Source organism: Arachis hypogaea, chromosome 20 (assembly GCF_003086295.3).
Source record: "Arachis hypogaea cultivar Tifrunner chromosome 20, arahy.Tifrunner.gnm2.J5K5, whole genome shotgun sequence".
In the NCBI taxonomy this organism is placed as follows: Eukaryota; Viridiplantae; Streptophyta; class Magnoliopsida; order Fabales; family Fabaceae; genus Arachis; species Arachis hypogaea.
The window spans coordinates 9,427,804-9,455,248 of record NC_092055.1 but is presented as its reverse complement, the minus strand read 5'-3'; the positions used below and the strand labels follow the sequence as shown (position 1 = coordinate 9,455,248).

Here is a 27,445-nt window from a genome sequence, read left to right as displayed (position 1 = left end):
CGAACTCACGGCCTCCCAAGCTACGGAAAACTAAACTCACCAACACCAGCGACAAGACTAAGCAAGCATGCTCTCATGCTTCGGGGGTAACTGTTTTGAACTTGGCATCCGGAACCTCAACGACCTAACAATGACCTGTATCCTAAGCCCAAATCATCCTTACGGTCCAAACAAGCTAGATAACCGAAAATCACTAATTGTAACACTCTACCACACAAAGCTTTACCCTTAAGATGTAAAGCAGAGGTGGTGTGGTATTACGATCTCTAAAAATAAAACATATATACGTATAATACTTGAAAGAATATAATATGCGAGGAGCCTTGAAGGATAAGTAAAACAAAATCGCAAAAGTAAAAGCGCAACGCTCAAGAATAAAGATTACTTGCATACGAAGAAAGCTAAGGTTCATAACATGTGTATACAGAAAATGAGAGTAGAGGGTCAAGAGTACAAAATAACAAGCTCCTAACTTAGCCTACGAAGCTAAGGCTGGCTGGTAATGGTGCCACATACATACGATATAAGGTCCCGAAAAAGCCAGAGGCAATCCTAAAATGCCGACACTCAGATTATAAAGCTTAAAGAACTAAAGCAGAAACCATAAATCAAGGTGGTTTTTTAAGGATCCCTAACTTAACCAAAACTTTAAATCTAAACCCTCAATCCTCCTCCTTTCCTCCAATCCTCCAACACCGGTGAAACTGCACAAACAAACAAGCAGACAATGACAAACACAGGTAGAATACAAGTACTACAGATAGCAAATATAACAATTAACATAATAAGTTCACTTAGGCATTCCCAATTAATGCACAAACAAGCAATTCAAACAATATGCATATGATGCATACCTGTCCTATGGCTGACGAGTCTCATCTGTCGGTTATCAAGCCAACCCGACAAGTCTGGCTGCTAAATCCTGGACTGTCCCCTGCCGTGCATCCCCAAGAGTCTATGCATAGCTTTTTCTCATAAATAAAATTTGCTCATTGGGGGTATCCTTCCCGGGAATTTATGTGTCCGGTCACCCTTACGACGTAGGCTCAACAGAGTATCGAGTCTCAACCTGGAACACATGGTGGCAAGCCACGGTACTTTACTCAGAAAACTCGTATCTCAGATAAAATTGAGTGCATAAGCCACATAAACATTCATAATCATTGCACTATCATTCATTATGGCCATGGCGTCACATATATCCTTCATATCTTTGCACTTTCATACATAATTCATCATTTTCAACCTTACTTCACCCTTAAGTTACCACATTTTCCTAGTTTTATCTCATTACTAGGCAAACCACTAAGGTCTAGGGGCCAAAAGAGTAAAAATTGAGGTGTAGAAGTCTGTAAACCATGTTCAAATCACAAAAATACATGTTGTTGAGAAACAGAGTGTGTGTGCGTATGCAAACTTGTGCAATTGTTCATAGAGGAGTGTACGCACTAGGAGGTGCGAATGCTCCCAACAGCAAGCATGTATACACGTTTGCGTACGCACCCTGGTGTGTGTATGCACATCTGCCAAAAACCACATGGTGTGCGTGCGCACCATAGTGTGCATACGCACATTTTTTAAAAATCACAGGGTGTGCGTGCGCGTGCGCACACACAAGTGAAAACATGGCCCCTGCTCAGAGCATGCGCACAACAGTGTGTGTGTGTGCGCGCACAAACCAGAAATTCTGATTTTGCTGTAACTTGGAAAAATTAGCTTTTTGCACAAAATTTTCGACGTCCGTAATTTTCTCTACAAAATTTTATTTTTCACAAAATTTTTACCGTTTTAAATCTTGTAAAACCATCTTTGATTTGAAATAAATTTCATTTCTATCCAAGATTTGAGGCTCCAGTTATGGACCGCCGAAGTTTGTTAAAATCAAGTTTTCAACCAAAACCTCAAACCTCTATTTTCACAAAATATCAAACTCAACTTCAACATTCTATACATATAGTCAGCACCACAACATACCATATCACATCAACACAATACTACACCCTTCCATCACCCACCATACCTCAATTTTTACATAATTCTCATACATAAACTTCACAACTATACCAACAAAATCATCGACAATCCATATCATCTATACATATTCATTATTATTAACTTATCAATAATTATCAAACCATCATCTATCATTCTATTTCCATCATAAACAATAATCACCAACAGATACTCAATCCATATCAAGAATTATCATCAAAGGTACTAAGCAATTAACATACTCATGCATTAACACCTATTCTATGGTCACTCAGCCTAAGTTTTCACAAGACATTATATATTAAATAGGAGAAACCAAAACTATACCTTGGTCGATTTTTATGTATAACCCAAGACAACTCACTTAGGCAAGATTGCAAGCCTTCAACACCAAAATTCAGCAACCAAGATCCAAACCAAGCTTCCAATTTTCACAAATAAGCTCCACTTTACATATTTACACACCTAATTCACATTACCACATATGTATACCCAAAATTTAATACCCAACACACATAATCAATGAATTAATTAGGGTCTTAGGATTCTCACCTTACTCAAGCACCAATGAAGCAAGGTTAATCGTTTTCCTCAAGCTAATCGGATCCTATAATATAAAAGAATTAAAATCTCAACACCCACTTTATTCAATTTTTGAAAATTATAGAAAAATGAGGATGTGAGCGAAAATAAAGGTTCCTTACCAAATTATGCACCGGACTTTGTAGAGCTTGTCGTCGCAGACGCGTGGCCGCAAACGGTGTGGCAATCAGAGCTCGAAGTAGCAAGATATGGTGATTTGAAGTGGAACAAGGGTTTTGTTCCCTTTTCCTTGTTCTTGAGCTTGCTTCAGAGTTTTTGCTGAATGGGAGAGGAAGAATGATTCTTCTTTAAGTGTATTGGACTGATGGGTTGGGCCTTGGGCCCAATATGGACTCGGTTTGTTCGGTTTAGTCTGTTTGGCCCAATCTTGGGCCAAATTCTTTAAAATTAGTGTCAAAATTTTTATTTTAATTAGCTCTATCTTATTAAACTATAAAATTTATATTTCTAATTTCTTTTATTAAAAATTAATTTATTGATTAATTATTCACTAATTTTACGGGATTTACACTAATCAACATTCAAATTCAAACATTCCCTTTATCTTAGCTAACCGAAAAGATAAGATAACAAGACAAACTATATAAAGGAGAGTTCTTGATCCTTCTGTTAATTCGTACCAGCAAATTCTTGTACATACACACAAATATAATATAATATCATACCTTTGAGGCCAGTTTTGGTCCACTCCGGCGATGGATCAGACCGGAAACCCTCGCTGGATCGGTTGTACCGCTCCATTGCGTGGACACAAAGAAACCGGAGCTGATGGAATAGAGAATGAAAAGGATCTTCTGAAAAAATCGGGTGTCTTCCCCTGCTCCATAATGCAGATTCTAGAGAGAGAAAGAACTGTCGATCGATCCTCTCATCTTGCCTACCTAGATGCTAAGCGCGCTCCTGCTCCCTCCCAAAGAATCTATTACTGGATCTCATCACAACGATCGATCGTTCCTCCTCAGTGCCTCTCTGCAACTCCACAGATCTCCATCATAATTCCTAGAGGGCGTTTGATGGTTCACAACTACAGGAGATGATTTGAAATTTCAGAGAAGAAAAAAGAAGTGAAATCAGAATGAGATCTCTATCGGAATGAAGGTTTGCAAAAGAAAGAGAGAGAAGGGAATAGGACAGGAATGAAAGAAAGAGAACAAGAAAAAGAGCGGACTAACGATGGCAGAGGTGGCAAGAGTGATCCGAAAGGTGGCACCAGTGGAGAGTGAGATTAGGGCTCATTTTTGAGGGAGGAAAAGAACTAGGATTAGATTGAGAGTGAAGCTCGAGTCTATCCATTGAACTTCTTCTGCAAATGAAAAAAAATAAAAATGAGGAGATGAATAGGGTTTCAAAGAGAGAGAGAAAGAAGAGAAGGAAAGGACACCATAAATGAAGAAAGAGAAGAATATGAAGAAGATGAGTTATGTTAGGGAACTCTTGAAGTTTTTTGATCATGAGTAATACCCCAAATAGGTCCCCAAGAAATTCACGGTCGGATAGATTTGTCCCTAATTTAACTAAAATTTTGACCCTGAAATTTTTAGTTATATACCAGATATGTCCCCATGGCAGTTTGACCCGGTCAGGACGTCCTACGTGGAGGTTAATGGGTTGACATATCAGGTTAACTACCACGTGTCACCTCCAAGACAATTTAGTCCCCATCCAAGCTGGACAAAATGACGTCGTATTGGATCATGAGGCGAACGACGTCGTTTCGTGGAGGATAAATTTGTCCCCATCATGGAAGGCAGATTTGCGAAATGGCAACGTTTTAAATGGGGGACCTATCTGCCTGTTCGAGGGGACCTATCTGCCTGATGATTATGCTTCTATAGGGACCTATTTGTCTGATAACCTAATGTTTGGGGACCTATCTGACCTATAATTGGTGACATTACCCTCAAATATATTCATTGCTCTTTTTTGGTTTCATTGAAAACAAAGGTTGAGGTTGATGTACCTGGACCTGGTAGCTTACAAAATTCTAATCATCCCTCTCATGACACTCAAATTGAAGATTCTCCTGCACATGTCAGAAAAAAATGTCTCAAGCAATCCCAAAGTATGCTAATTTTGAATGACTTAATGCGTATGTTGAAATCTGTATGAAACATTATCATAATAATTTTGTTAATTCCAAGCTCAGCAACCTTTTAGACGTCCAAAGCAAACAGGAATCAGGCCCAAGGCTCAGAAGAGTGTTAGTGCTGAAACCATGGCAGCTGCAACCAGTGGCACATCATCTAGATTGTTCAAATTTATTCCAACACCGGATTGAAGCAATTTATAAAGAAATGATGCTTTTAAGGATTTCAACACCATTTTTTGGTACGTTGGAGGAAATAGACCTTTTGTTATTTGGGTTGGTTTTGTTTAGTCTATATTGAAGGAAATAAATCTTCTTTTGTGATATTAGGTTTATGTTGCTACTGAACTTTGCTACTTGTGTGGTTATAATATTTTGATTATCAGTTATGTAACCATTTTGATAAATGGATGAAACAAACCAAAAACATTGTGTTTCTTTTATACTATTTTACCACAATTGATTTCATGCATATCCATCTAAATATAATGAGACATTTCAATCTAATAATTTGATAATCAACACAAATTAAAACTTACCTAAACAGCCACCACATACATACAAAACACAACTACAACTACCAATTCTCCCAATTATTATACCCTTAAACAAAGCAAAAACAATATGCTTCTTCACAACTTGGCTATCCTCATTCTTTTTCAACAACAGATCCTCTAACTGCTTCACTCTCTCCTTTAAGCCATCGTTCAACATACGCATTAAGTCATTCAAAATTAGCATACTTTGGGATTGCCTGAGACATTTTTTTGTGACATGTGAAGGAGAATCTTCAATTTGAGTGTCATGAGAGGGAGGATTAGAATTTTGCAAGTTATCAGGTCCAGATACATCAGCTTGTGTTTTCAATGAAACCAAAAAAGGGCAATGAATATATTTGAGAGTAATGTCACCAATTATAAGTCAGATAGGTCCCCAAACATTAGGTTATCAGAGAAATAGGTCCCTATAGAAGCATAATCATCAGGCAGATAGGTTCCCCATTTAAAACATTGCCGTTTCGCAACTCTGCCTTCCATGGTGGAGACGAATTTGTCCTCCACGAAACAACGTCGTTCGCCTCATGATCCAATACGATGTCGTTTTGTCCAGCTTGGATGGGGACCAAATTGTCCTGGAGGTGACATGTGGCAGTTAACCTAACACATCAGCCTGTTAACCTCCACGTAGGACGTCCTGACCGGGTCAAACTGCCATGGGGACGTATCTGGTGTATAACTAAAAACGTCAGGGTCAAAATTTTAGTTAAATTTTGTTGGGAATAAATCTGTTTGACCGTGAATTTTTTGGGAACCTATTTGGGATATTACTCTAAAATTTAAAATATCACATTGACCAGTGACATAAGAGTCAAATTATTGGAGATTTTAAAGATCTAGACCGAATAACTTGAAAAACAGAAAAAATGTTTCGAAAATTCCTTGACACTGTCATCGAAATTTATTTTACGAGGACTTTGGAACCAAGTCAAGATTCATTTAAAATAACTTTTGATAGAATTCTCAATTTTGTATGAAAAGAAGAACAAGTGTCATAGAAAAATACATGAGAACAAGAGATACAATTTTGTCATATGTAAAGACAGAGCATTAATTAAAGGAGTAGAGAGAGAATATTTTTTTGAGTCAATAGACAAAGATGGTATTGTATTCCATGAGATGGTTTATCTATATATTTTATTGTACAGCCTCGGTCAACCTCAAAATCAACTTATAATGTTCTTAAAGTTTTTAAGAGTGTAAGTTAATCTATTTTTTTAATTAATATATTATTTTTATTTAAATTTTGTATATATTTTATAAATAATTATTATTATTTTGTATAAATTTTCATGAAAAATGATATTTTGTGATTCATATTTTTTGAATCATCAATAGAAAATGTATTATTTTGTTACGGAAAACAAATACTTAAATAATCATTTAAAGTATGACGAACAAAAAAAAGCTCTATTAATAGAAATTGAATCGGAATTTAATTGCTATCGAAAATATCTAAGAGATTGGAAAGATAAAATGAAGAATTCAGAAATAAATAAAATTTGCAATGAAGGATATTATTATTATGTTTGAGAGTTTATAAGATTCGCAACAAACTGTATAATTCACAAATTACAATGACATTAAGGTAAATTACTTTTATTTATGTTTATTATTTTAATTTTAATTTAATTATAATATTTTGAATTTTTACAATAATTTATAAAAAATTTATAAGATTTTCAAAAAAATATTATTTTATTTTTTATGTGCAATGCAGAGCAAGTTTGAGGCATTAAGAATTTATATATTTCATCTGTAATCTCTTTTTGTCCAACTTTTGTATGTTTATTGTCATTAAATTTTAGATTTTTCGATTTTGTAAATTTATTTCTGGTACATTGTCATTTTTCTTTTTCATTCTATAAAAAAGATTTTGCTAACTAACTATTTTTAGTAGAGTATCTAACCTCAAATTGGTGATGAAATGAAAAACTCAGGGTGATTCAGGTTGTACGTAATAACAAACCTGATCCTTGAATTCAAATTTTTTTTGAGTAATTACATAAATCAGTCCCAAGGATTTTAGAATCCGACATTCTAGTCCTCAAGAAAAATTAACACACAGATCAATTCTCAAGGTTTTATTTCGGCAGACAAATCAGTTCTCAGTTCATTTTTTGGCAGAGTAATTACTCAGATCAGTCCCCAAAGATTTTAAAAACGGACATTTTAGTCCCCAAGAAAAATTAATGTACAAATCGATCCCCAACGTTTCTCTCTGTTAGACATAATAGTCCTCCGTTCAAAAATAAAATAAAATAAAATAAAATAATTATTATTATTAATTGCACAATAATATTGTACTATATTTTTTGTATTTTTTGGACAAAAATAATAATAAATTTATTCATTAAATTCTTATATATATAGTCACTCAATAATAATAATAATAATAATAATAATAATAATAATAATAATAATAATAATAATAATAATAATAATAATTAGAGATTATTTTACAAGAAATTCAAAGTTAAAACTATATGATATTTTTGTATTTAATATAATCAAAAGATGTCCTATATAAAAAAATATATATGTTTGTATTAAAAAATATGTATTAAAAAAATATTTTAGTTTGGATTTATATTAAATACATATTTTTTTAATACAAATATATTTTTTAAAATGGTACATCTTTTAATTATATTAAATACAAAATTATCAAATGGTTTTAACCTTGAATTTCTTATAAAATAATCTCTAATAATTTTATTGATTATTATTATTATTATTATTATTATTATTATTATTATTATTATTATTATTATTATTATTATTAATTACATAATAATATTGTACCAAAATTTTATATATATATATGATGAGTTTGGAAAACTCTATTTTAAATTAGTGATAAACAAACATTATTAATATAATCTCAATTCATACTTGCTTAATTAATAATTTTGTTGGTGTAGATTTTGCTATTGGGCCGAACAGAAAAGAAAAAATACTGTAAGCCCAATTGTATTAAAAATACATTCAACAGTGATACAAAATTATTTTTATCTTTGTGGCTGAATTGGTGTTATGTTATTTGGGCCAGAATTTGTGATACAAGCCCAATTGAAATTCTTGCTCCAAGACCATTAAAGTTGGTCCGAAACCAATATTGAAAGAAAGCAAATATTTTGCTTCATGCTTCCAACGGATCTACTTTGTTTATCATGTGATGGAATTCAAAATTTTATTAAGGAGAGTTAATGTAGACCTTGGAACAATGAGAGAGAAATTGTCATTGATTTGATTGATGGGCTTAATGCTACATGCTACTCAGCAAAAGGGGAAGTAAAAGCAACTCATTTTAATTTGTTCAATTTCATTTAATTGCTTTCTTTCAAATCTCTTTTCTCTCTCATCTCTCTTCTCCATTTTCGGTCACCTCACAGAAAGAAAAAAATGGAAGCTAAGCCTAGCCACCGAAAAGAAGGAGAAGCAAGCTACAAGACCATCACAATGATGGCAAGAAAAAGAAAACAAAATAAAGTATGTTGTGGCTAAGATCTTCAACCAAGAAAGGTAAGATTTGGTGAAGAGATCTCAGCTTCTCCTTACCAAAAATGGATGAAGAAGATTTCGGTCAGTAGAGGAAGATCCTTAGAGGGATGGTTTGTCTTTAATTCTACTCAACCACCACAGGAGGTAGCTACAGTGGCTACGTGATGGAGGAGGCAGAACTTGGAGCAGAAGAAGCTGTCATCATCATAATTCATCAAGGGCTAGGAATCCGTCTTGGAGAACAAGGCAAGATGGAGGGCTCAGATTGATGAAGATTGGTGACCAAGAAAGGACTAGAGGTAATTGCATGTTGGATTTTGCATTTAGTTATCTCTCCTCTCACTCTGGCCGAACCGGTTTACATGAAGAAGAAGAAGTTTAGCTTAGTTTATTTGGTTTCAACCGTGGAGGCTTCCCCCTATATATAAGGGAAAACAGCCAGGGCTTGAGGCAAGGAGTGAGAGTGCAAGGCACAGAGTTCTCATAGCTACCTAAGCTAACAGAAGTTCTTCTCCTTCAATGTTCTTCATTTTGTAATTTTTCTGTTTAATTTTGTCTGTCTTGAGTCTCATGGAAAAAGGCAAACAATAAGGTTTGTATGAAAAAGCCATAGAGCGAAAAAAGGCAGAGTGCACAAAATTAAAAGAAAATCCATAGATATTCTTAGAGGTCCTTTGTACATCTGTGTTGTGTTTCATGATTCAGTAGAAATTCCCTTGCAAGTTGGGTTAGCACTTTGCAGTTGAAAGCTTGGCAGTGACCAAGTCAAGTTCAAGATTGGGGATTAGATTCTGGACTTGTTCCGGATAGGAAGGGTAGTTCCTAGGGAGAATTGGTGTTTGTAATCAAGAATGATTATAGTGAAATTCCATCATGGTTGTGATGGAGACTGGATGTAGACTGCCTTGCACTTAGCAGCTGAACCAGGATATATCTTGGTGTAATTTTTTCTCTACTCTACTCCATTTCTGTTTCTGCTGTCCAAGAGATAAAACTGAAAAATATCTCGTGCCAGGTGACGAGACAAAAGAAAAAGTCTCGAGGCTGGGTACGAGACAAAAATCAAAAAGTCTCCAGATGTTGTTTCAAAGACCAGCAAGTGTTATTAAGTGAAAAGGGGGCTAAGATTCAACCCCCCTTCTCTTAGCCACTGAAAACCATCAATTGGTATCAGAGCTTGGTCTCAAAGAGATCAAGCTTTGCAGCTTGGAGAAAAGATCTAGATGGCAGAAAACAGTGACTCAACTCTGGTGTCCTACAATCTGACAGAAGGACAGTCAAGCAACAGACCTCCCCTTTTCAAATGGAAAAATTACACCTATTGGAAGGAGAGAATGAAGATCTTTTTGCAAGCAGTGGATTACAGACTCTGGAAATTATCCTGGAGGGTCCTCAGTTTCCAACCACTACAAGTGCTGAAGGAGTAATCTCACTCAAACTAGAAGCCAGCTGGACCGAAGAAGACAGAAAGAAGGTAGAACTCAATGCCAAGGCTATCAACTTGCTCAACTGTGCTATCAGTTTCGAGAAGTACCGACGAGTATCACGATGCACAACGGCAAAGAAAATTTGGGACAAACTTCAAATCACTCATGAAGGAACCACCATAGTAAAGAAGACAAGGATAGACATGTTGAACAGAGAATATGAAATGTTCTCAATGAAGGAAGGAGAATCAATAGATGAAATATTTGAAAGATTGAACATCATCATTGTTGGCTTGGATGCTATGGGAATTACGTATCCTGATTTTGTGCTTGTGAAGAGAGTTTTAAGATGTCTTACAAAAGAGTGGGAAACAAAAGCATTAATCATATCTGAGAGTAGTGGTCTAGATTCTATGACATATGATGACTTGAGAGGAAACTTACTTGCTTTTGAAAATACTTATTTGAAAAAAGATTCAAAGAAAAAGGGAATTGCTTTTACATCTGTTACTAACCCCCTAGATGATGAATCCAGTGATAATTCCTCTGAAAATGAATTTGTGTTGTTTGCCAAAAAATTCAGGAAAATGGTGAAGTTCAAGGAGAGAAGCAAGTGAAGCAGCTCTAGGAAACAAAGAAAAGATCTCAGCAAGGTGATATGTTACAACTGCAAGAAAACTGGGCATTTTAAATCAGATTGCCCTAAGTTGAAGAAAGAAGAGAAGCCAAAGAAGGGAAAGAAGAAATGTTTGATGGCTTCTTGGGAGGACTTAGAAAATAATTCTGAAGATGATGAGGAATCCGAAATCAAGTCTCAACCATGCCTCATGGCAGACCACGTTGAACAGGTAGTCACTCATAACCCTGACACTGAAGCTCTTCATCTTATGATAGACCACCTTTCTGAAAAAATTAGATGCTTCATACTTAATAACCAAGATCTTGAACAAAAAATCACCATTCTTAAAGCAGAAAATGGTTTTTTAAAAGATAAGTTAAGAGAGGCCGAAACTGCTGTTGATCTTGTTGAAGAAAACAAGCAGTTAAAAGCCCAACTTAGGAGCTGTGAAAGTGATCATTCTATTGTTGCTTATGTAAATTGTTTTAAAGAAAATGAAGAGTTTCTTAAAGAGGTCAAAAGGCTTAAAGAAGACTTAGCCAAGTTCACTCAAAGTTCTGAAAATATAAATCAAATCTTGGCTAGTCAAAAACCTTTGTATGATAAAGCTGGTTTGGGCTATTTTAAATCTGTTGAGAAACCTTACTTTGAAAACATTGCCTCATCTTCTAATGATACAAGGTTTCAAAACCTAACAAGCTTTAACAAAATAGTAACTCCAAGATTTTGTAGACTTTGTAACCGAAATTGACACTTTTTCATTCAATGTTTTTTTGGTGAGAGGATGATTGGTGATAAAGTTTACAAAGTTGTTTTTTATTATAATGGATTAGGACATAAGAGATGGTTTAACGTGAAAGGATCCAAGAAGATTTGGATACCTAAGGTCACTTGAGCTTGTTTTGTAGGTGTGCCTAGCATCCAAACGGAAGGAAAATATGTGGTACATGGACAGTGGATGTTCTAGGCATATGACCGGAAAGACAACCCTCTTCATAAAGCTTGATGAGTATGATGGAGGATTTGTCATTTTTGGTGATGATGGTAAAGGAAAGATAGTGGCTGTTGAAAAAGTTGGTAAAAGCTTTTCATCTTGTATAAATGATGTTCTTCTTGTAAATGGTTTGAAACATAATTTACTTAGTGTAAGCCAATTGTGTGATTTAAGATATGAAGTTATTTTTAGAAAGTTTGTGTGCTTAGTTGTTTGTGAAAAAACTGGGGATATTTTGTTTGAGGTTAAAAGGTGCAATAATGTGTATGGATTGACTCTTGAGGACTTGAAAGAACAAAATGTAACATGTTTCACTTCTCTTGAATCTGAAAAATGGCTATGGCATAGAAAGTTGGGTCATGCTAGCATGTACCAAATTTCTAAGCTAGTCAAGAAAAATTTGGTTAGAGGAATTCCAAATATCAAATTTGATAAGGATCTTACTTGTGATGCTTGCCAATTGGGCAAACAAGTAAAATCCTCTTTTAAGCCAAAAGATGGAATTTCAACCAAAAGGCCATTAGAGATGTTACACATTGATCTTTTTGGTCCAACAAGAACTCAAAGTTTAGGAGGTAAAACTATGGTCTAGTGGTGGTGGATGATTACTCTAGATTTGGTTGGGTACTTTTTCTTGCTCATAAAAATGATGCTTTACATGCTTTCTCAACCCTTTGCAAAAAAATTCAGAATGAAAAAGATTTAAAAATTGCCCATTTGAGAAGTGATCACGGAAGAAAATTTGAAAACCAAGACTTTGAAAAATTCTATAATGATTTTGGAATTGCTCATAACTTTTCATGCCCTAGAACCCCTCAACAAAATGGGGTGGTTGAGAGAAGGAATAGAAGCCTTCAAGAGATGACTAGGGCCATGCTTTGTGAGAATGAGATTCTAAAATTTCTATGGGCTGAAGCAGTAAATACAGCTTGTTACATTTTGAATAGGACCATTATTAGAAAAGGGTTGAAGAAAACTCCTTATGAGCTATGGAAAGGAACCCCTCCAAATCTTAAGTATTTCCATGTTTTTGGATGCAAATGCTTTATACTTAATAATAAAGAAAATCTTGGTAAATTTGATCCAAAATTCTATGAGGGGATGTTTGTTGGATACTCTACTACTAGCAAGGCCTATAGAATTTATCTCAAAGAACATAGGACCATAGAGGAATCCATACATGTCTCTTTTTGTGATTCTAATTCAATTTCCAGTGCTGTAATTGAAGATGATACAGATTTTGAAGATATTGTCAACAAGGAAACCAGTGAAAAAAATCCCAAGTCTATCCAAAATGAAGAATCTGTCAATCCAGTTTTGTCTCGTCAGAATGGAGGAGATATTTCTATTTTGTCTCCTGAGCCAGCAAGAGAATCTGAAACAGTAAGACCCACTGAAGCTCATCAAAGCTCAACATCACTTCGGAAGCCAAGAGAATAGAAGTCCATGAGGGGTTATCCTCATGACTTTATCATTGGTGATCCCTCTCAAGGTGTAACAACATGATCCTCAACCAAAAGGCAATCTGAACCAAGCAATTTTGCTCTCTTGTCAGAAATGGAGCCCAACAATGTAAAACAAGCTCTTAAAGATCCATCATGGGTCAAAGCCATGCAAGAAGAGCTTGTTCAATTCGACAAGAATGAGGTTTGGATACTAGTACCTCATCCAGATGATAAGAAAGTTACGGGTACTAAGTGGGTGTTCAAAAATAAATTAGGTGAGGATGGAAAAGTTGTTCGTAACAAGGCTAGACTAGTGGCCCAAGATTACGATCAAGAAGAGGGTATAGATTTTGATGAGTCTTTTTTTCCGGTAGCAAGAATGGAAGCAATTAGGTTGCTTCTTGCCTATGCTGCCCATAAGGGTTTTAAAATGTTTCAAATGGATGTAAAATGTGCTTTTCTTAATGGCTTTATTGATAGAGAAGTGTTTGTGGCACAACCCCTGGTTTTGAAGATAAAGAATTTCCAAACCATGTTTTTAAACTCTCTAAGGCTCTTTATGGCCTTAGACAAGCTCCAAGAGCTTGGTATGAAAGGCTTAGTGCCTTCTTGTTGAAAAATCAATTTCAAAGGGGAACCACCGATACTACTTTATTTATTAAAGCATCTAATGATGATATTCTCCTAGTTCAAGTTTATGTGGATGACATTGTGTTTGGATCGGCCAATGAGTCCTTGTGTGAAGAGTTTGGAAAACTCATGACTAGTGAGTTTGAAATGAGTTTAATGGGAGAGTTAACTTTCTTTCTTAGCCTCCAAATTAAACAAACTCCTAGTGATATCTTTATTCACCAAGAAAAGTATGCAAAGGAACTTATCAAAAAATTTGGCTTAGAAAGTTCCAAACCAATGGGAACACCAATGCATCCAAACACTAAACTTGAAAAAGATGATGATGGCAAAGATGTGGATGAAACCCGGTATAGAGGAATGATAGGATCACTCATGTACCTTACCTCCTCTAGACCGGATATTGTTCAAAGTGTGGGTGTGTGTTCAAGATTTTAATCTCACCCAAAAGAATCCCATCTTTCAGCCATTAAGCGCATCATTAGATACATTAAGGGAACTAGTGATTATGGCTTGTGGTATCCAAAATCTGATGATTTTTGTGCGGTAGGGTTTTGTGATGCAGATTATGCGAGAGATAGGGTGGATAGAAGGAGCACATCCGGCATGTGTTGTTTCCTTGGAAGCTCACTCAACATGTGGTCAAGCAAAAAATAAGCCATAGTGGTTCTATCCACAACTGAAGCTGAATATATTTCTACATCTGCATGTTGTTCACAACTAATTTGGTTAAAAACGCAGTTGGAAGATTACAAATTAAAGATCAATAGTATACCCTTATTTTGTGATAATATGAGTGCTATAAACATCTCAAAAAATCTAGTTCTGCACTTAAGAACCAAGCACATTGAAATCAAATATCATTTTATTAGAGAACATGTGCAAAAGGGTACTATTGATATTCAATTTGTAAAATCTGAAGACCAATTCGCTGACATTTTTACAAAATCCCTCTGTTAAGACAGATTCTGCACTTTGAGAAAAAGTTTGGGAATGATAGATTTAAGCTCTATTGATAACTTGTGAAATTCTTGATTCTGTTCAGTTTTGTCTTGTAGGAAAGCAGGAGATAAAAATCAGGATGTGTTGAAAGGGCTATGATCAAGGGAGAGACTGCGCAGACATTAATTCTTTTGGGCCCCACCAAACTTCTTTGACCCCACTCTGACCATTTTGTTAGTTCCTCTTTGTGTAAATTACAATTCCTTTTTGTTTCCTCATCAAATCTTGTTGGAAGAGGTTATTGTCAAATTAAATCTTTTCCCTCTTCTTATCCCTTGATTATAGGAAACAACTTTTTTGTTTTAATTTCAAATAAAAGGAAACCTCCATTGGTTAATAACCGCCCATTAATGAGTATTAACTCCCTCCAATTCTCTCTCCACTCAACATTTAATGCGTCCTTAACCTCTCTCTTCTCTCCACTCAATTCGGTTCTCTCTTCATCTTCCCCCTCCCACTTCTCCATTTTCATTATCATGAAAAAGAAAACTACCCCAAGGAAAAGTGAACGAGTCCTTCTCTCCCAAAAACCTACCACTTCTCAAACCCACACTCATATACACATTCATTCTACCTCTTCATCTTCTCCCTCACCACCATCCAAGCACACGGACACCATAAGGAGAAAAGTGATAGCAACGAAGACTTCTTCTAGGAAAAAGAAAGAGAAGGTACCCGTGGCTGAAGAAGAAGAATCCCACACCTCACCTCCTCCATCACCTCCGCCATCACCACCGAAAAAGACCACCCCTGGACGCAATTCACAGAAAACCAACAGATTTGTGTTGCACAACACCAGGGAACCAGCAAACTTGGAATCATTGGACTTCAAAAATAAGTTCAACAAACCTCACTCACACTATGACCCAGCCAGGTTCAATTCGTGTGCTTCTTATGAATTCCACAAGGAAGTGTTGGAGAAGCGCCACCTCTGTGCCACCTACCTAGTGAATCTGGACTCACTCACAGCAAAAGGAATTAACGTCTCTCCTCTGTTTGAAAATATGAAATGGACTTCTCTGCTCCATATTCAGAAACATGTTTACCCTGGATTGGTACGAGAATTTTATACTAATATGAGACTGATCGATGGTACCATCCACTCTTACGTAAAGAAGGTATACATGACTCTGAATTCTGAGACCATCAGCGCTGCCATAGGCTAAACAGATGAGGGACCAAGAGCGTACATGACTGAAAAATGGGACTCTCAGGTCGGGGTCACATACAAGCAATCCCTTCAAATCTGTGAGAACTTGTCTGGATTGGATGGCACCATTCCTACTCATAAGGCCCTCAGACCAACAAACTCTCTTCTGCACCGAATCATCACCTATATTCTGACTCCTCAAAGTGGTTCACATAACAGAGTAACTATTTCTGACTCTCTTGTACTTTTTGCTCTTGTTACTTCTACTCCTATCTCATTTGGATACCTTATGATAAGGCACATGTGGGAATCTGTTAAGAGTACCAAAAAGGTAAATCTGCCTTATGACATATTTTTCACCAGTATTTTTGAATATTTTAAAGTTGATTTAACCAATGAAGCTGTAGAAAATAAGGTATCAATGATTAAAGGAGGAGGAGCTATGAAGGGAACCAAAGGGAAGAAGTCAGTACCCTCGAACAGTGAGTTTGAGAGTCGGCCTGAGTCTTCCAAGACAACAGAATCGATCAAAGAAATCCTCACTGAATTCTCCAACATGTCGGAGCTAATGGTACAATCCTATAAGGCAGCCCGCAAGCAAGCCTATGAAAATGAGAGGGTGTGGATGAGGTGAAAAGATAGGGTAGGTCTAATGTTGCAGAGTTTTGAGGAGGAGATAGGTGCTGCTAGTGAAGAGGAGGCAGATGGCTCTGAGTTCAACTTATCAGATGATTGATCACTGTTTTCTTCTTATATTTGATATTGGCTTGTTCAGGCTCAATTTGATACTGTAGTAGTCTGCTTGGATACTTTAGACCTATGACATTGTGATAAACTCTTGGTATTTTGATTATATTTTGCTTCCAATGTCATTTTTTTTGCAGGTGCCCCTTGATGCCAAAAGAGGGAGAAATGGCTAAAAAAATTAAAACTAAGAAAACAGGAGATGAAATCCTATGTGGTTTTGGATTCATGATCACCCTTGTTTTAATCTTTTGTTGTGGTGATCTACTTGATGTTAATGCATCTGTTTTATCTTGGTAAAAATGTTTGCTGCTGCTTGATGCTTGTGATGCATTTGTTTCATAGATATGCCTGCTGAGTTTTGGATTAGAAATATGCATTTGATTTATTTTGAGGATGCAATTGATTTACATTGGTGAATATGTTTGTTGCTATGGATTAGGAATATACATTTGATTTACCTTGGTAAATATGCTTGCTGAATACTTTATTTTTGGCAGTTCCTTTAAGCTGTGGTATGAAAATAAATTTTGATAGTTGCTATGATTTGAGATAATCATGCTTGATTAGAAATATTTTCCTTGCTCTGATTATTTTGCTCTGATATACTGTTTAGGAAAATATCTTCGAATAGCTTGAACAGCAATTTCTTGAAACACCAAAAATATTTTCGGTTGATATGTACTCAATTGCATTGTGTGTGTTTGAGCAGAAAATCAATTTATGATAAACAAATCAGTTTTGCTTATCAAACAAATTCTGCTCATAAATCAAGCATTCAACATTTCAAAAATTAATATGTTGAATAACATAGTTTCCTTAAGCTTGATTTCTAAAGTTACAGGTATAAAGCTTCCCTTGGTAAAATAGCATACTTTAAGGGGAGCCATGCAACAATTGAAAAGGAAGGAATCCAAGTATTCACAAAGGGAGTACTCTAACTTTTTTATTTCTTTCCATTTCAATTTTTAATAATGTTTGTCATCAATGGGGAGATTGATGAGTTTGGAAAACTCTATTTTAAATTAGTGATAAATGAATATTATTAATGTGATTAATTGCAAAATTATTAATGTAATCTCAATTCATACTTGCTTAATTAATAATTTTGTTGGTGCAGATTTTGCTATTGGGCTGAACAGAAAAGAAAAAATACTGCAAGCCCAATTGTATTAAAAATACATTCAGCAGTGATACAAAATTATTTTTATCTTTGTGGCTGAATTGGTGTTATGTTATTTGGGCCAGAATTTGTGATACAAGCTCAATTGAAATTCTTGCTCCAAGACCATTAAAGTTGGTCCGAAACCAATATTGAGAGAAAGCAAATATTTTGCTTCATACTTCCAACGGATCTACTTTGTTTATCATGTGATGGAATTCAAAATTTTATTAAGGAGAGTTAATGTAGACCTTAGAACAATGAGAGAGAAATTGTCATTGATTTGATTGATGGGCTTAATGCTACAGGCTACTCAGCAAAGGGGTAAGTAAAAGTAATTCATTTTAATTTGTTCAATTTCATTTAATTGCTTTCTTTCAAATCTCTTTTCTCTCTCATCTCTCTTCTCCATTTTCGGTCACCTCATAGAAAAAAAATGGAAACTAAGCCTAGCCATCGAAAAGAAGGAGAAGCAAGCTACAAGACCATCACAATGATGGCAAGAAAAAGAAAATAAAATAAAGTATGTTGTGGCTAAGATCTTCAACCAAGAAAGGTAAGATTTGGTGAAGAGATTTCAGCTTCTCCATACCAAAAATGGATGAAGAAGATTTCAATCAGTAGAAGAAGATCCTTGGAGGGATGGCTTGTCTCTGATTCTGCTCAACCACCACAGGAGGTAGCTACAGTGGCTACGTGATGGAGGAGGCAGAACTTGGAGCAGAAGAAGCTATCATCATCATAACTCATCAAGGGATAGGAATCCGTCTTGGAGAACAAGGCAAGATGGAGGGCTCGGATTGATGAAGATTGGTGACCAATGAAGGACTAGAGGTAATTGCATGTTAGATTTTGCATTTGGTTATCTCTCCTCTCACTCTGGCCGAACCGGATTACATGAAGAAGAAAAAGTTTAGCTTGGTTTATTTGGTTTCAACCGTGGAGGCTTCCCCCTATATATAAGGGAGAACAGCCAGGGCTTGAGGCAAGGAGTGAGAGTGCAAGGCACAGAGTTCTCATAGCTATCTAAGCTAACAGAAGTTCTTCTCCTTTAATATTCTTTATTTTGTAATTTTTCTGTTTAATTTTGTCTGTCTTGAGTCTCATGGAAAAAGGCAAACAGTGAGGTTTGTATGAAAAAGCCATAGAGCGAAAAAAGGCAGAGTGCACAAAATTAAAAGGAAAGCCATAGATGTCCTTAGAGGTCCTTTGTACATCTGTGTTGTGTTTCATAATTCTGTGGGAATTCCCTTGCAAATTGGGTTAGCACTTTGTAGTTGAAAGCTTGGCAGTGACCAAGTCAAGTTCAGGATTGGGGATTAGATTCTGGACTTGTCCCGAATAAGAATGGTAGTTCCTAGGAAGAATTGGTGTTTGTAATCAAGAATGATTATAGTGAAATTCCATCATGGTTGTGATGGAGACTGGATGTAGGCTGCCTTGCACTTAGCAGCTGAACCAGGATATATCTTGGTGTAATTTTCTCTCTACTCTACTCCATTTCTGTTTCTGCTGCCCAAGAGATAAAACTGAAAAATATCTCATGTCGGGTACGAGACAAAAGAAAAAGTCTCGTGGCTGGGTACGAGACAAAAATCAAAAAGTCTCCAGAAGTTGTTTCAAAGACCAGCAAGTGTTATTAAGTAAAAAAGGGGCTAAGATTCAACCCCTCCCCCTTCTCTTAGCCACTAAAAACCATCAATATATAATCACTCAATAATAATAGGGGCAATTCACCTAAATAAATTGTTTCTCCCTCAAAATTACCCAAATGCATTGTTTCCAAAACGAAGACGCAAATACATTGTTTCACTTATCTATGAAAATCGCTACTGGCAGTAGCGGTTTACAGAAACACAGAATCCGCTGCTGCCAGCCGCGGATTACGTTAAGTTGTGGCAGGATGGAAACCACTGTTACCTGCTGTGGTTTATGCATGATTTTGGTTGGTCAGCAGTTTATGTGCATTAGGCCTCGTGAGTAAACCGCTAGAGGCTATAGCGATTTACGTTCATAGTGGTTGCCTATATAAACCATGGAAGGCAGCCACGGATTACTCATTTGGAGTGTTTTTTAGGTTGGTTAGAGAGGGGAAATTCTAGAGAGAGGTCAGAGCAACTTGAGAGCGGGTCCGAGGTATCTGAGTGCCGACCTCCGGTGGGATACCATGGGAGACGAAAGGAGCTTGTACCGACTAAACGGTGTTGCGCATATTGCCGGTGCCGTTGGTGACGAGGTAAGTTTTATGTTTTTTTTAGTGTTAGCATTTGTTAATTAGAAAAATGGTATGTAAGGTAGAGGAACTAGAATTTATAGATTAATCCCTATAGTTTGAAATTTGGCTTTTCATGTTAGGATGTTAGTTTAGTCGATTTGGCTAGCGTTTTAATTTTTTGTTAATTTCCAAATATGATTAATTAAATGAATTTAGTTTCCACCAATGAATAATATCATATGTGTTGTTGGTTTATTTTATGGAATTCTTATTGTTTAGGGTCATATGAGTGCTTTTTTTTTATGATTTGTCCGTTTTTTATTTTTTACAATTATTTTGTGGAACATTTTTCTGTTTTAACTTGACAAAGTTTTATAGTTGTGCTTGTTATTTATTTTATTTTGGGTTATTATGTTTTTATGATATGAAGTGTTGTATTCGCTATTATTCTATTTTTATATTGTGGCTGTTATTTATTCTATAGTGTTATGTTATATTTACTATTGTATTATGTTTTTAAGATATTTGTTATCATCAAATAGGGGGATTTGTTGTGGATAGTAGAATTTAATTATTTCCTGTATATCTTTCATGTTGTGTGCAGCCAACTAGGTGTATATACAGTGTGAGACGGCAACAAAATATGCCCATGCATGAAAGGATCATCCTGTATTTAGAGAGGGCTGGATTGTATCATTTGGCTAGGCTAAACAGCCACTGGTTCTGGTTGGATGAACTCTTGGTCAGTGTGTTCGTTGAGAGGTGGCATCCTGAGACGCACACATTTCACATGCCTTTCGGAGAGTGCACAGTGACATTGCAAGATGTGGCGTTTCAGCTAGGGTTGCCTGTCGATGGGTGGGCCGTGAGTGGTTGCCTTGGGGAGTTTGAGAAATTCATGGAGGGTGGCCGACCATCTTGGGAGTGGTTTTAGGATCTATTCAGTGAGCTACCACCACCGAATAAGGTCAAGCAGATGACGGTCCACTTTATATGGTTCCACGAGAGGTTTAGGGTGTTATCAGTAGATGCGACCGAGGACACTGTCCGCATTTACGCACGTACCTACATCATAATGCTGTTATCCACTCAGTTATTTGGGGACAAGAGTGCGAACCAGGTATATATATGGTAGTTGTCATTTGTGGCGAACCTTGATGATATGGGGAGGTGTAGCTGGGGGTCGGCCGCTTTGGCGTGGTTGTACCGATGCATGTGTCGGGTTGCGAACAGAAACGTGACCAACCTTGCGGGTCCTCTCTATTTGCTACAGAGTTGGATATTCTGGCGGTTTCCGTCGCTTAGGCCGCCTGGGTTTGAGGTTTTCTCCTTTCCGCTGGCATCCAGGTATTGGTTATGTTTTTGAAAGTTTAAAAATGTCATGTGGCGTGGTATTATAAGTTTGTGTCTCATATGTTTTTCCTTTAAGGTGGTCTGCTTACTTACCTCCGAACGATGGCAAGGAATAGAGGGTCATAAATTATCGTCTTGCGTTGGATCGGTTGACCGTTCGCGATGTAAGTATGATAATTGTTAGGTTTTCATTTGTGTTATGCTTTCAGGTCGTGACTAAATATATACTTGATGTGGTAATGTTTGATGGGTTTTACATTTTCAGATTGTATGGGAGCCCTACTCCGCGCTTGATGTACTTATTGTGGTCCATCTGGAGATACTTATGGAGGAGCATTGTCGCATATGGCGAGCGGTCACTACTTTGATATACTTTGCGGTCATCGAGTGGCATCAGGTTGACAGGTTGTCCCATAGCTTGGTGGAGTGTAGCATATCCCCGAGGGGGCTTTGAACATAGACTGGCTGCATGCTAAGGACGGGAGGGGAGGAGATAGGTGGTTCCCCCATTACTATCAGGCCTGGCATTTACACTGGGGGAACAGACTTGATGCAGTCATTTTGATCGATTGAGTGGCAGATCCTGGTCCCTCCTCTGATTATTTAGATTGGTGGTACCGAGCGGCACATAGGTTCCTTAGCCCAGGGGCAGCATTTACAGATCCTAGGGGCACCGAGATACCGCCAGAGGCCTTTCAGAGAGGATCATCTCAGGTCCCATGCAGATCACAGCTACCTGATATGCCGGACAATCGGCGTATTGAGAGACGCCGCTGTGCTGGTACCCGGGACACCGGTCGAGAGTGGCGATGGTTAGATGATATGATGCAGGAGGATGATGCAGGCAGGGATGCCAGAGTTGGGGGCAATCACCGTGTTCGTCAGGTGAGGTCCAGACATAGGGGCACTGGAGGTGGCACCCAGTTCCGCGATGGAGTTAGTGGGGACACAGCGACTCAGGCTGGAGGCGGGACACACATCGGTAGATCCTACTCTCCGATGCCTGAGCCGAGTTAGCAGATGTTTGCTGATCTCGGTACGGCGACGATGACTGTGGATTTAGATGATCAGATGGGTTGCTCATAGTTTTATGCAGAGTTTGCTGCGATGATTGGGGATGATGCTGGCCCGTCCCATGGTCAGTTCGATGCCCCACCTTACCACCTGCAGATGCCGGATGTGCAGTTCGATACCACAGCTTACCACCCATATAAGACAGAGATGCAGTCCTATGCACCTGACTACCAGGGACAGTATGTGGTGGATCTTAACGAGCCTGCAGGTAGCCCGTTGGATACTTGGTTCACCATGGGAGGGACCCCCAGTCTGCGTTTGGGTTAGACCCTCCGGTTGATGACACTGCACAGGAGGCGGCCCGCCCAGCTAGAGTCAGGCGTCCCACTCACTGTGGGACAGGATCTCATCTGCTTGGGCCTTTTGATGCTGCCGCCCAGGATGATCGCGATGATTAGTCTGTTGTGTTGTATTTTTATTTTGGGTATGTGATTTAGACCTTTGTTAGTGACTTTATGTTTAGTTATTATGGACGACTGTTATTTGGGATATTCATTTACTACTATATGGCTTATGATATATTTATATTCATGACTATATGCTCATTTGTATAAAGGAAGTCGACTTTTCATTGATTTTGTCGAATTGATTTAGTTTCGAGTATGTTAATACAAAGTAGCAAAGTGATAATCAACAAATTCAGTTAAAGGTAACTAATAATCTGATAACAATTATAGGACAATCTTAACACAAAGTAGCAAAGTCATAAGGACAAACAATAAACTTATAACTAGTAAACTGACACATACCCTAATACAAAGTCACTAAACCATGATAAAGGACAATCTTAACACAAAGTAGCAAAGTCATAAGGACAAACAATAAACTTATAACTAGTAAACTGACACATACCCTAATACAAAGTCACTAAACCATGATAAACCTATATGACGTTGGTAGAACCTCGCTGAGGGCAACCCCTTCGGGTGTAACCTGAATACCTCAGACATGCTATAGACTTCATCGACGTAAGTGGCCCAATCTAGTCGTGACTGCACACAGCATGCGATGGCATGGCAACAGGGGTAGTGCAGCGCCTGGAAGTATCCACAATCGCAGGTGCGATCCCTTAGGGAAACCCGGTAGCTACCCAACGAGAATTTGCCTGTGGGGGTAGTCTCTGTATAGTCAAGTTGATGCCTGTCGAACACGGTCACGGTGAAGCACCTCGAATCCCTCAAGTTCCGCTAAATGGCCTTAACAAGTGGCTGGGAATACCGATGCCCGGAACCTAACTGTGCCTCTACCGTCTGACCCCGGATAACAAACAACTCAGCCAGCCGAAGATAGGTTGACTTCACCAAGGATGTGACCGGTAGATTTCTTGTGCCCTTCAAAACAGAGTTCACGCACTCGGAAATGATGGTCGTCATGTGACCATATCGTCTCCCCCCATTTTTATGCTGTGTCCACCTCTCATACTCTATCCTGTTTGCCCAATCACACATGGCCGGGTTCTCTGTCCTCATTATATCAAACCAATAGTCAAATTTTGCTTCCGTCTTTGCACAAGTGGCATTTACAAGCCACCTCCTTGCATCCTGCCCCTTGAAAGTAAGGGCAAAATTTGCAGCAACATGCCAAATACAGAATGCCCGATAAGCATGGTGAGGTCGCCAACCACTATCTGGTGCCTCTAGTGCAGCCTTGATGCTGTTGTGTCTATCAGAAATCACCAGAATACCTTACTGTGGAGTAACATGTCTTCTAAGGTTGGATAGAAAGTATGACCAAGACTCTGCATTTTCCCCCTCCACGAGTGCAAATGCAACAGACAGTATATTCGAGTTTCCATCTTGAGCAATCGCCAACAACAACGTCCCTCCATACTTGCCATACAGGTGTGTTCCGTCGATACTGACAAGCGGCTTATAGTGTTGAAATGCCTCAATACATGGAGGGAATGTCCAGAACATGCGATGAAAGTAGACTCTATCTTCATCAACCTGATCACCCACTCTAACCGGGGAGGTCTTCAGCAGAGCAACGCATCCGTCCATGGTGGATGTGACCCCAAGGATCCAGCGGGGCAGATCACCATATGACTCCTCCCAGTCGCCAAAGATCTGTGCTACTGCCTTCTGCTTCGCCATCCACATCTTCCTATAACTAGGCCTGAAACCATATGTCGCCTCCGTTGCCTCTTGCAGCACCTTAATCGACACCGACGCATAAGCTCTAACTAATGGAAAGATTGTCGCACATATGACATGATAATCAAGCTGCCTGTGGTCGCTTAATATCGATGTGGCCATACACGTGTGTGGCCCGTTGTACCGCCTAACTTTCCATGTGCTCTTCCTTTTTCGCATGACTATACAAATCAACCACGTGCACCCGTTACCTAACTCCTTACATATCCCTTGGTATTTCAGATTGTCGGACTGTATTACTCTATACTCAACTCCACGCCGAATACTGTAATCTTTTACACTCAGCACAACTTCCTCCTTACTCTGGAACGATTGGCCAATCTGGAATTTCGTCAAAGGATTCGCATCATGCATACCCTTCCCCACGAAGGTTGCCTCTACATTCTAGTGTTGGCCAATGGCTTCCAAGTTCAACGATGACAGGTGCGGAGGGTACTGTTGTGTTCTAGAACCGGAACCTCCATGGGATGTTGGTGTACCCCTTGGAATATCATCATCACTGTCCCCACCAATATCGACCGGCTCCTCATCCGAATCATCGTCACGCATCGGATTCTCAACTCGATCCGGTCCGGCCTCAAATTCAAAATTAGGCACAACAGGAGGCACACTAGCATGAACAGCCCCAGCACGTTCGGGCTCAGGAACCAGAACTGCCGTTGCTACCACAGGCATCGATGTTGAGGCACCACCGACCGTCGTCGACTGAGGATTCGGTGTCGATGCCCCAGAGCTGTCGACACCATCTTCCAACTTCGCAAGCAGCTCAGGTATCCTCACCTTCGGAAAACTACACCTGCAGTGAAACAAGACCTGCAGGTCTTTATCCGACCCTATCACAAAGGTCTTATATCTCACACCAGCTGATACAATGGCAATGGAAATCTTGTAAAACAACTTTTTTACCCACTTCGTCCCACACGCACCGAGCTTCCGTAATATGCTGAGCTTAATCTCTACCAACGTACTCGAAGATCGGATAAAAATACTAAGCGGTTCTCTATCCGTGAATTTCACACCATGCCTTTTGCTCTTTTGAATTTTTCCAGAGCAGTGGACCAGAGCCACAAAATTTTTCTCCCCCTCCATTTGTGAATAACACTCTTCCTCCATATTTGGCCCCTCCACGGTTTATATAGGCAGCCCTTTTCACACACATTCTGAACGTAAACCGTTATAGCCTCTAGCGGTTTACTCACGAGGCCCAATGCACATAAACCACTACTGGCAATAGCGGTTTATGACCAACCAAAATCATGCATAAACCGCGGCAGATAACAACGGTTTCCATGCTACCATAATTCAACGTAATCTGCGGCTAGCATCAGCGGATTCTGTGTTTCTTTAAACCGCTACTGCCAGTAGCGGTTTCCATAGATAGGTGAAACAATGCATTTGCATCTTCGTTTTGGAAACAATGCATTTGGGTAATTTTGAGAGTCAAACAATTTATTTAGGTGAATTGTCCTACTAATAATAATAATAATAATAATAATAATAATAATAATAATAATAATAATAATAATAATAATAATAATAGAGATTATTTTACAAGAAATTTAAGGTTAAAACTATTTGATATTTTTGTATTTAATATAATAAAAAGATGTACTATTTTAAAAAATATGTTTGTATTAAAAAACATGTATTTAATATAAATCTAAATTAAAATATTTTCTTTTAATACATACTTTTTAATATAAACATATTTTTTTTACATAGCACATCTTTTAATTATATTAAATACAAAAATATCAAATGATTTTAACCTTAAATTTTTTGTAGAATAATCTCTAATAATTTTATTATTATTATTGTTATTATTATTATTATTGAATGACTATATATATATATATAATGAATAAATTTATCATTCTTTTTGTCCAAAAAATACAAAAAATATAGTACAGTATTATTGTACAATTAATAATAATAATAATTATTTTATTTTATTTTATTTTTGGATGGAGGACTGTTATGTCTAATAGAGAGAAACGTTAGGGATTGATTTGTACGTTAATTTTTTTTTGGGACTAAAATGTTTATTTTAAAAATCTTTGGGAACTGATTTGGATAATTATTTTGTCGAAAAATGAACTGAAAACTGATTTGTCTTCCAGAATAAAACTTTGGGAATTGATCTGTGTATTAATTTTTCTTGAAAACTAAAATATTCCATTTTAAAATTCTTGAGAATTGATTTGGGTAATTATTGATTTTTTTTTATCTCCGACCCCTCCAACATAAAGAATAGACTTTGCGAAAAATATTATTGATGAATTATCAACTTAAATATCAAAACAAACGAATTTATTCCACTCTAACTGATGAGATTTTGGAAGGAAACAAATCCATCCAATATAACAAGAAAGAATTACAAAATTTTAAAAGTCCAATAATATGGATGAGATCTAAGAAGACAAAAGAAATACAAATAAACTAATAGCATTTTGTTTTGAAGTATGTCCAGATTTTGAAGAATCGTTACAAATTGAAGGAATAGGGGCTTGAGGTTGGTAGCAACCAAGATATCTCACTTTTATGCATTGTTTGGAGGTTTTAATGGATGAACTACGTAAGATGAAGCCTAAATCAAAGTAATTAAGAATGTGTTGAAATTATTAGTTTAATTAAGTATATTTTGTATTTTTTGTGGTATAACGGTGTTTATAAAAAATTCTTAAAGATTAGAAAAGAGATTAACTAATTTAGATCTTAGACACCGTCGACAATTT

General features: G+C 37.4%; 3 protein-coding genes across 9 annotated transcripts in view; 2 read left to right on the top strand and 1 right to left on the bottom strand.

Moving 5' to 3' along the window:
- LOC112784240 (uncharacterized) overlaps nucleotides 1–18,239 on the top strand; it is a 34,684-nt gene extending 16,445 nt beyond the window's left edge. For 2 of the 6 annotated variants that reach the window (XR_011879144.1, XM_072230620.1), the window contains exon 6: nucleotides 10,753–10,885. The gene's annotated coding sequence lies outside the window, so the exon portion shown is untranslated. Of the gene's footprint in view, nucleotides 1–10,752; nucleotides 14,543–14,915 lie in introns of those variants that run through there. The other 4 variants (XR_011879145.1, XR_011879146.1, XR_011879148.1 and 1 more) reach the window with 4 other exon arrangements.
- Nucleotides 18,104–23,094, top strand: LOC112784397 (protein MAIN-LIKE 2-like). Of its 2 annotated transcripts, none has more exons than XR_011879149.1 (4): nucleotides 18,104–18,239; nucleotides 20,735–21,477; nucleotides 21,560–21,647; nucleotides 21,749–23,094. XR_011879149.1 is itself a non-coding variant. In XM_072230622.1 (4 exons), exons 1-2 carry the CDS (start codon nucleotides 20,083–20,085, stop codon nucleotides 21,062–21,064), a joined length of 399 nt encoding a protein of 132 aa, XP_072086723.1. In that variant the 5' UTR covers nucleotides 19,952–20,082; the 3' UTR covers nucleotides 21,065–21,477; nucleotides 21,560–21,647; nucleotides 21,749–23,094. The 2 variants fall into 2 exon arrangements, 1 of the variants encoding a protein (XP_072086723.1); XM_072230622.1 differs by lacking the exon at nucleotides 18,104–18,239 and adding an exon at nucleotides 19,952–20,151.
- A 650-nt stretch (nucleotides 23,095–23,744) lies between these two features.
- Nucleotides 23,745–25,064, bottom strand: LOC112785386 (uncharacterized). The gene is made up of 2 exons (XM_025828859.1): nucleotides 24,334–25,064; nucleotides 23,745–24,219 (listed from the first exon to the last, which is right to left on the bottom strand). Exons 1-2 carry the CDS (start codon nucleotides 25,062–25,064, stop codon nucleotides 23,745–23,747), a joined length of 1,206 nt encoding a protein of 401 aa, XP_025684644.1.
- Nucleotides 25,065–27,445: the final 2,381 nt, after the last annotated feature.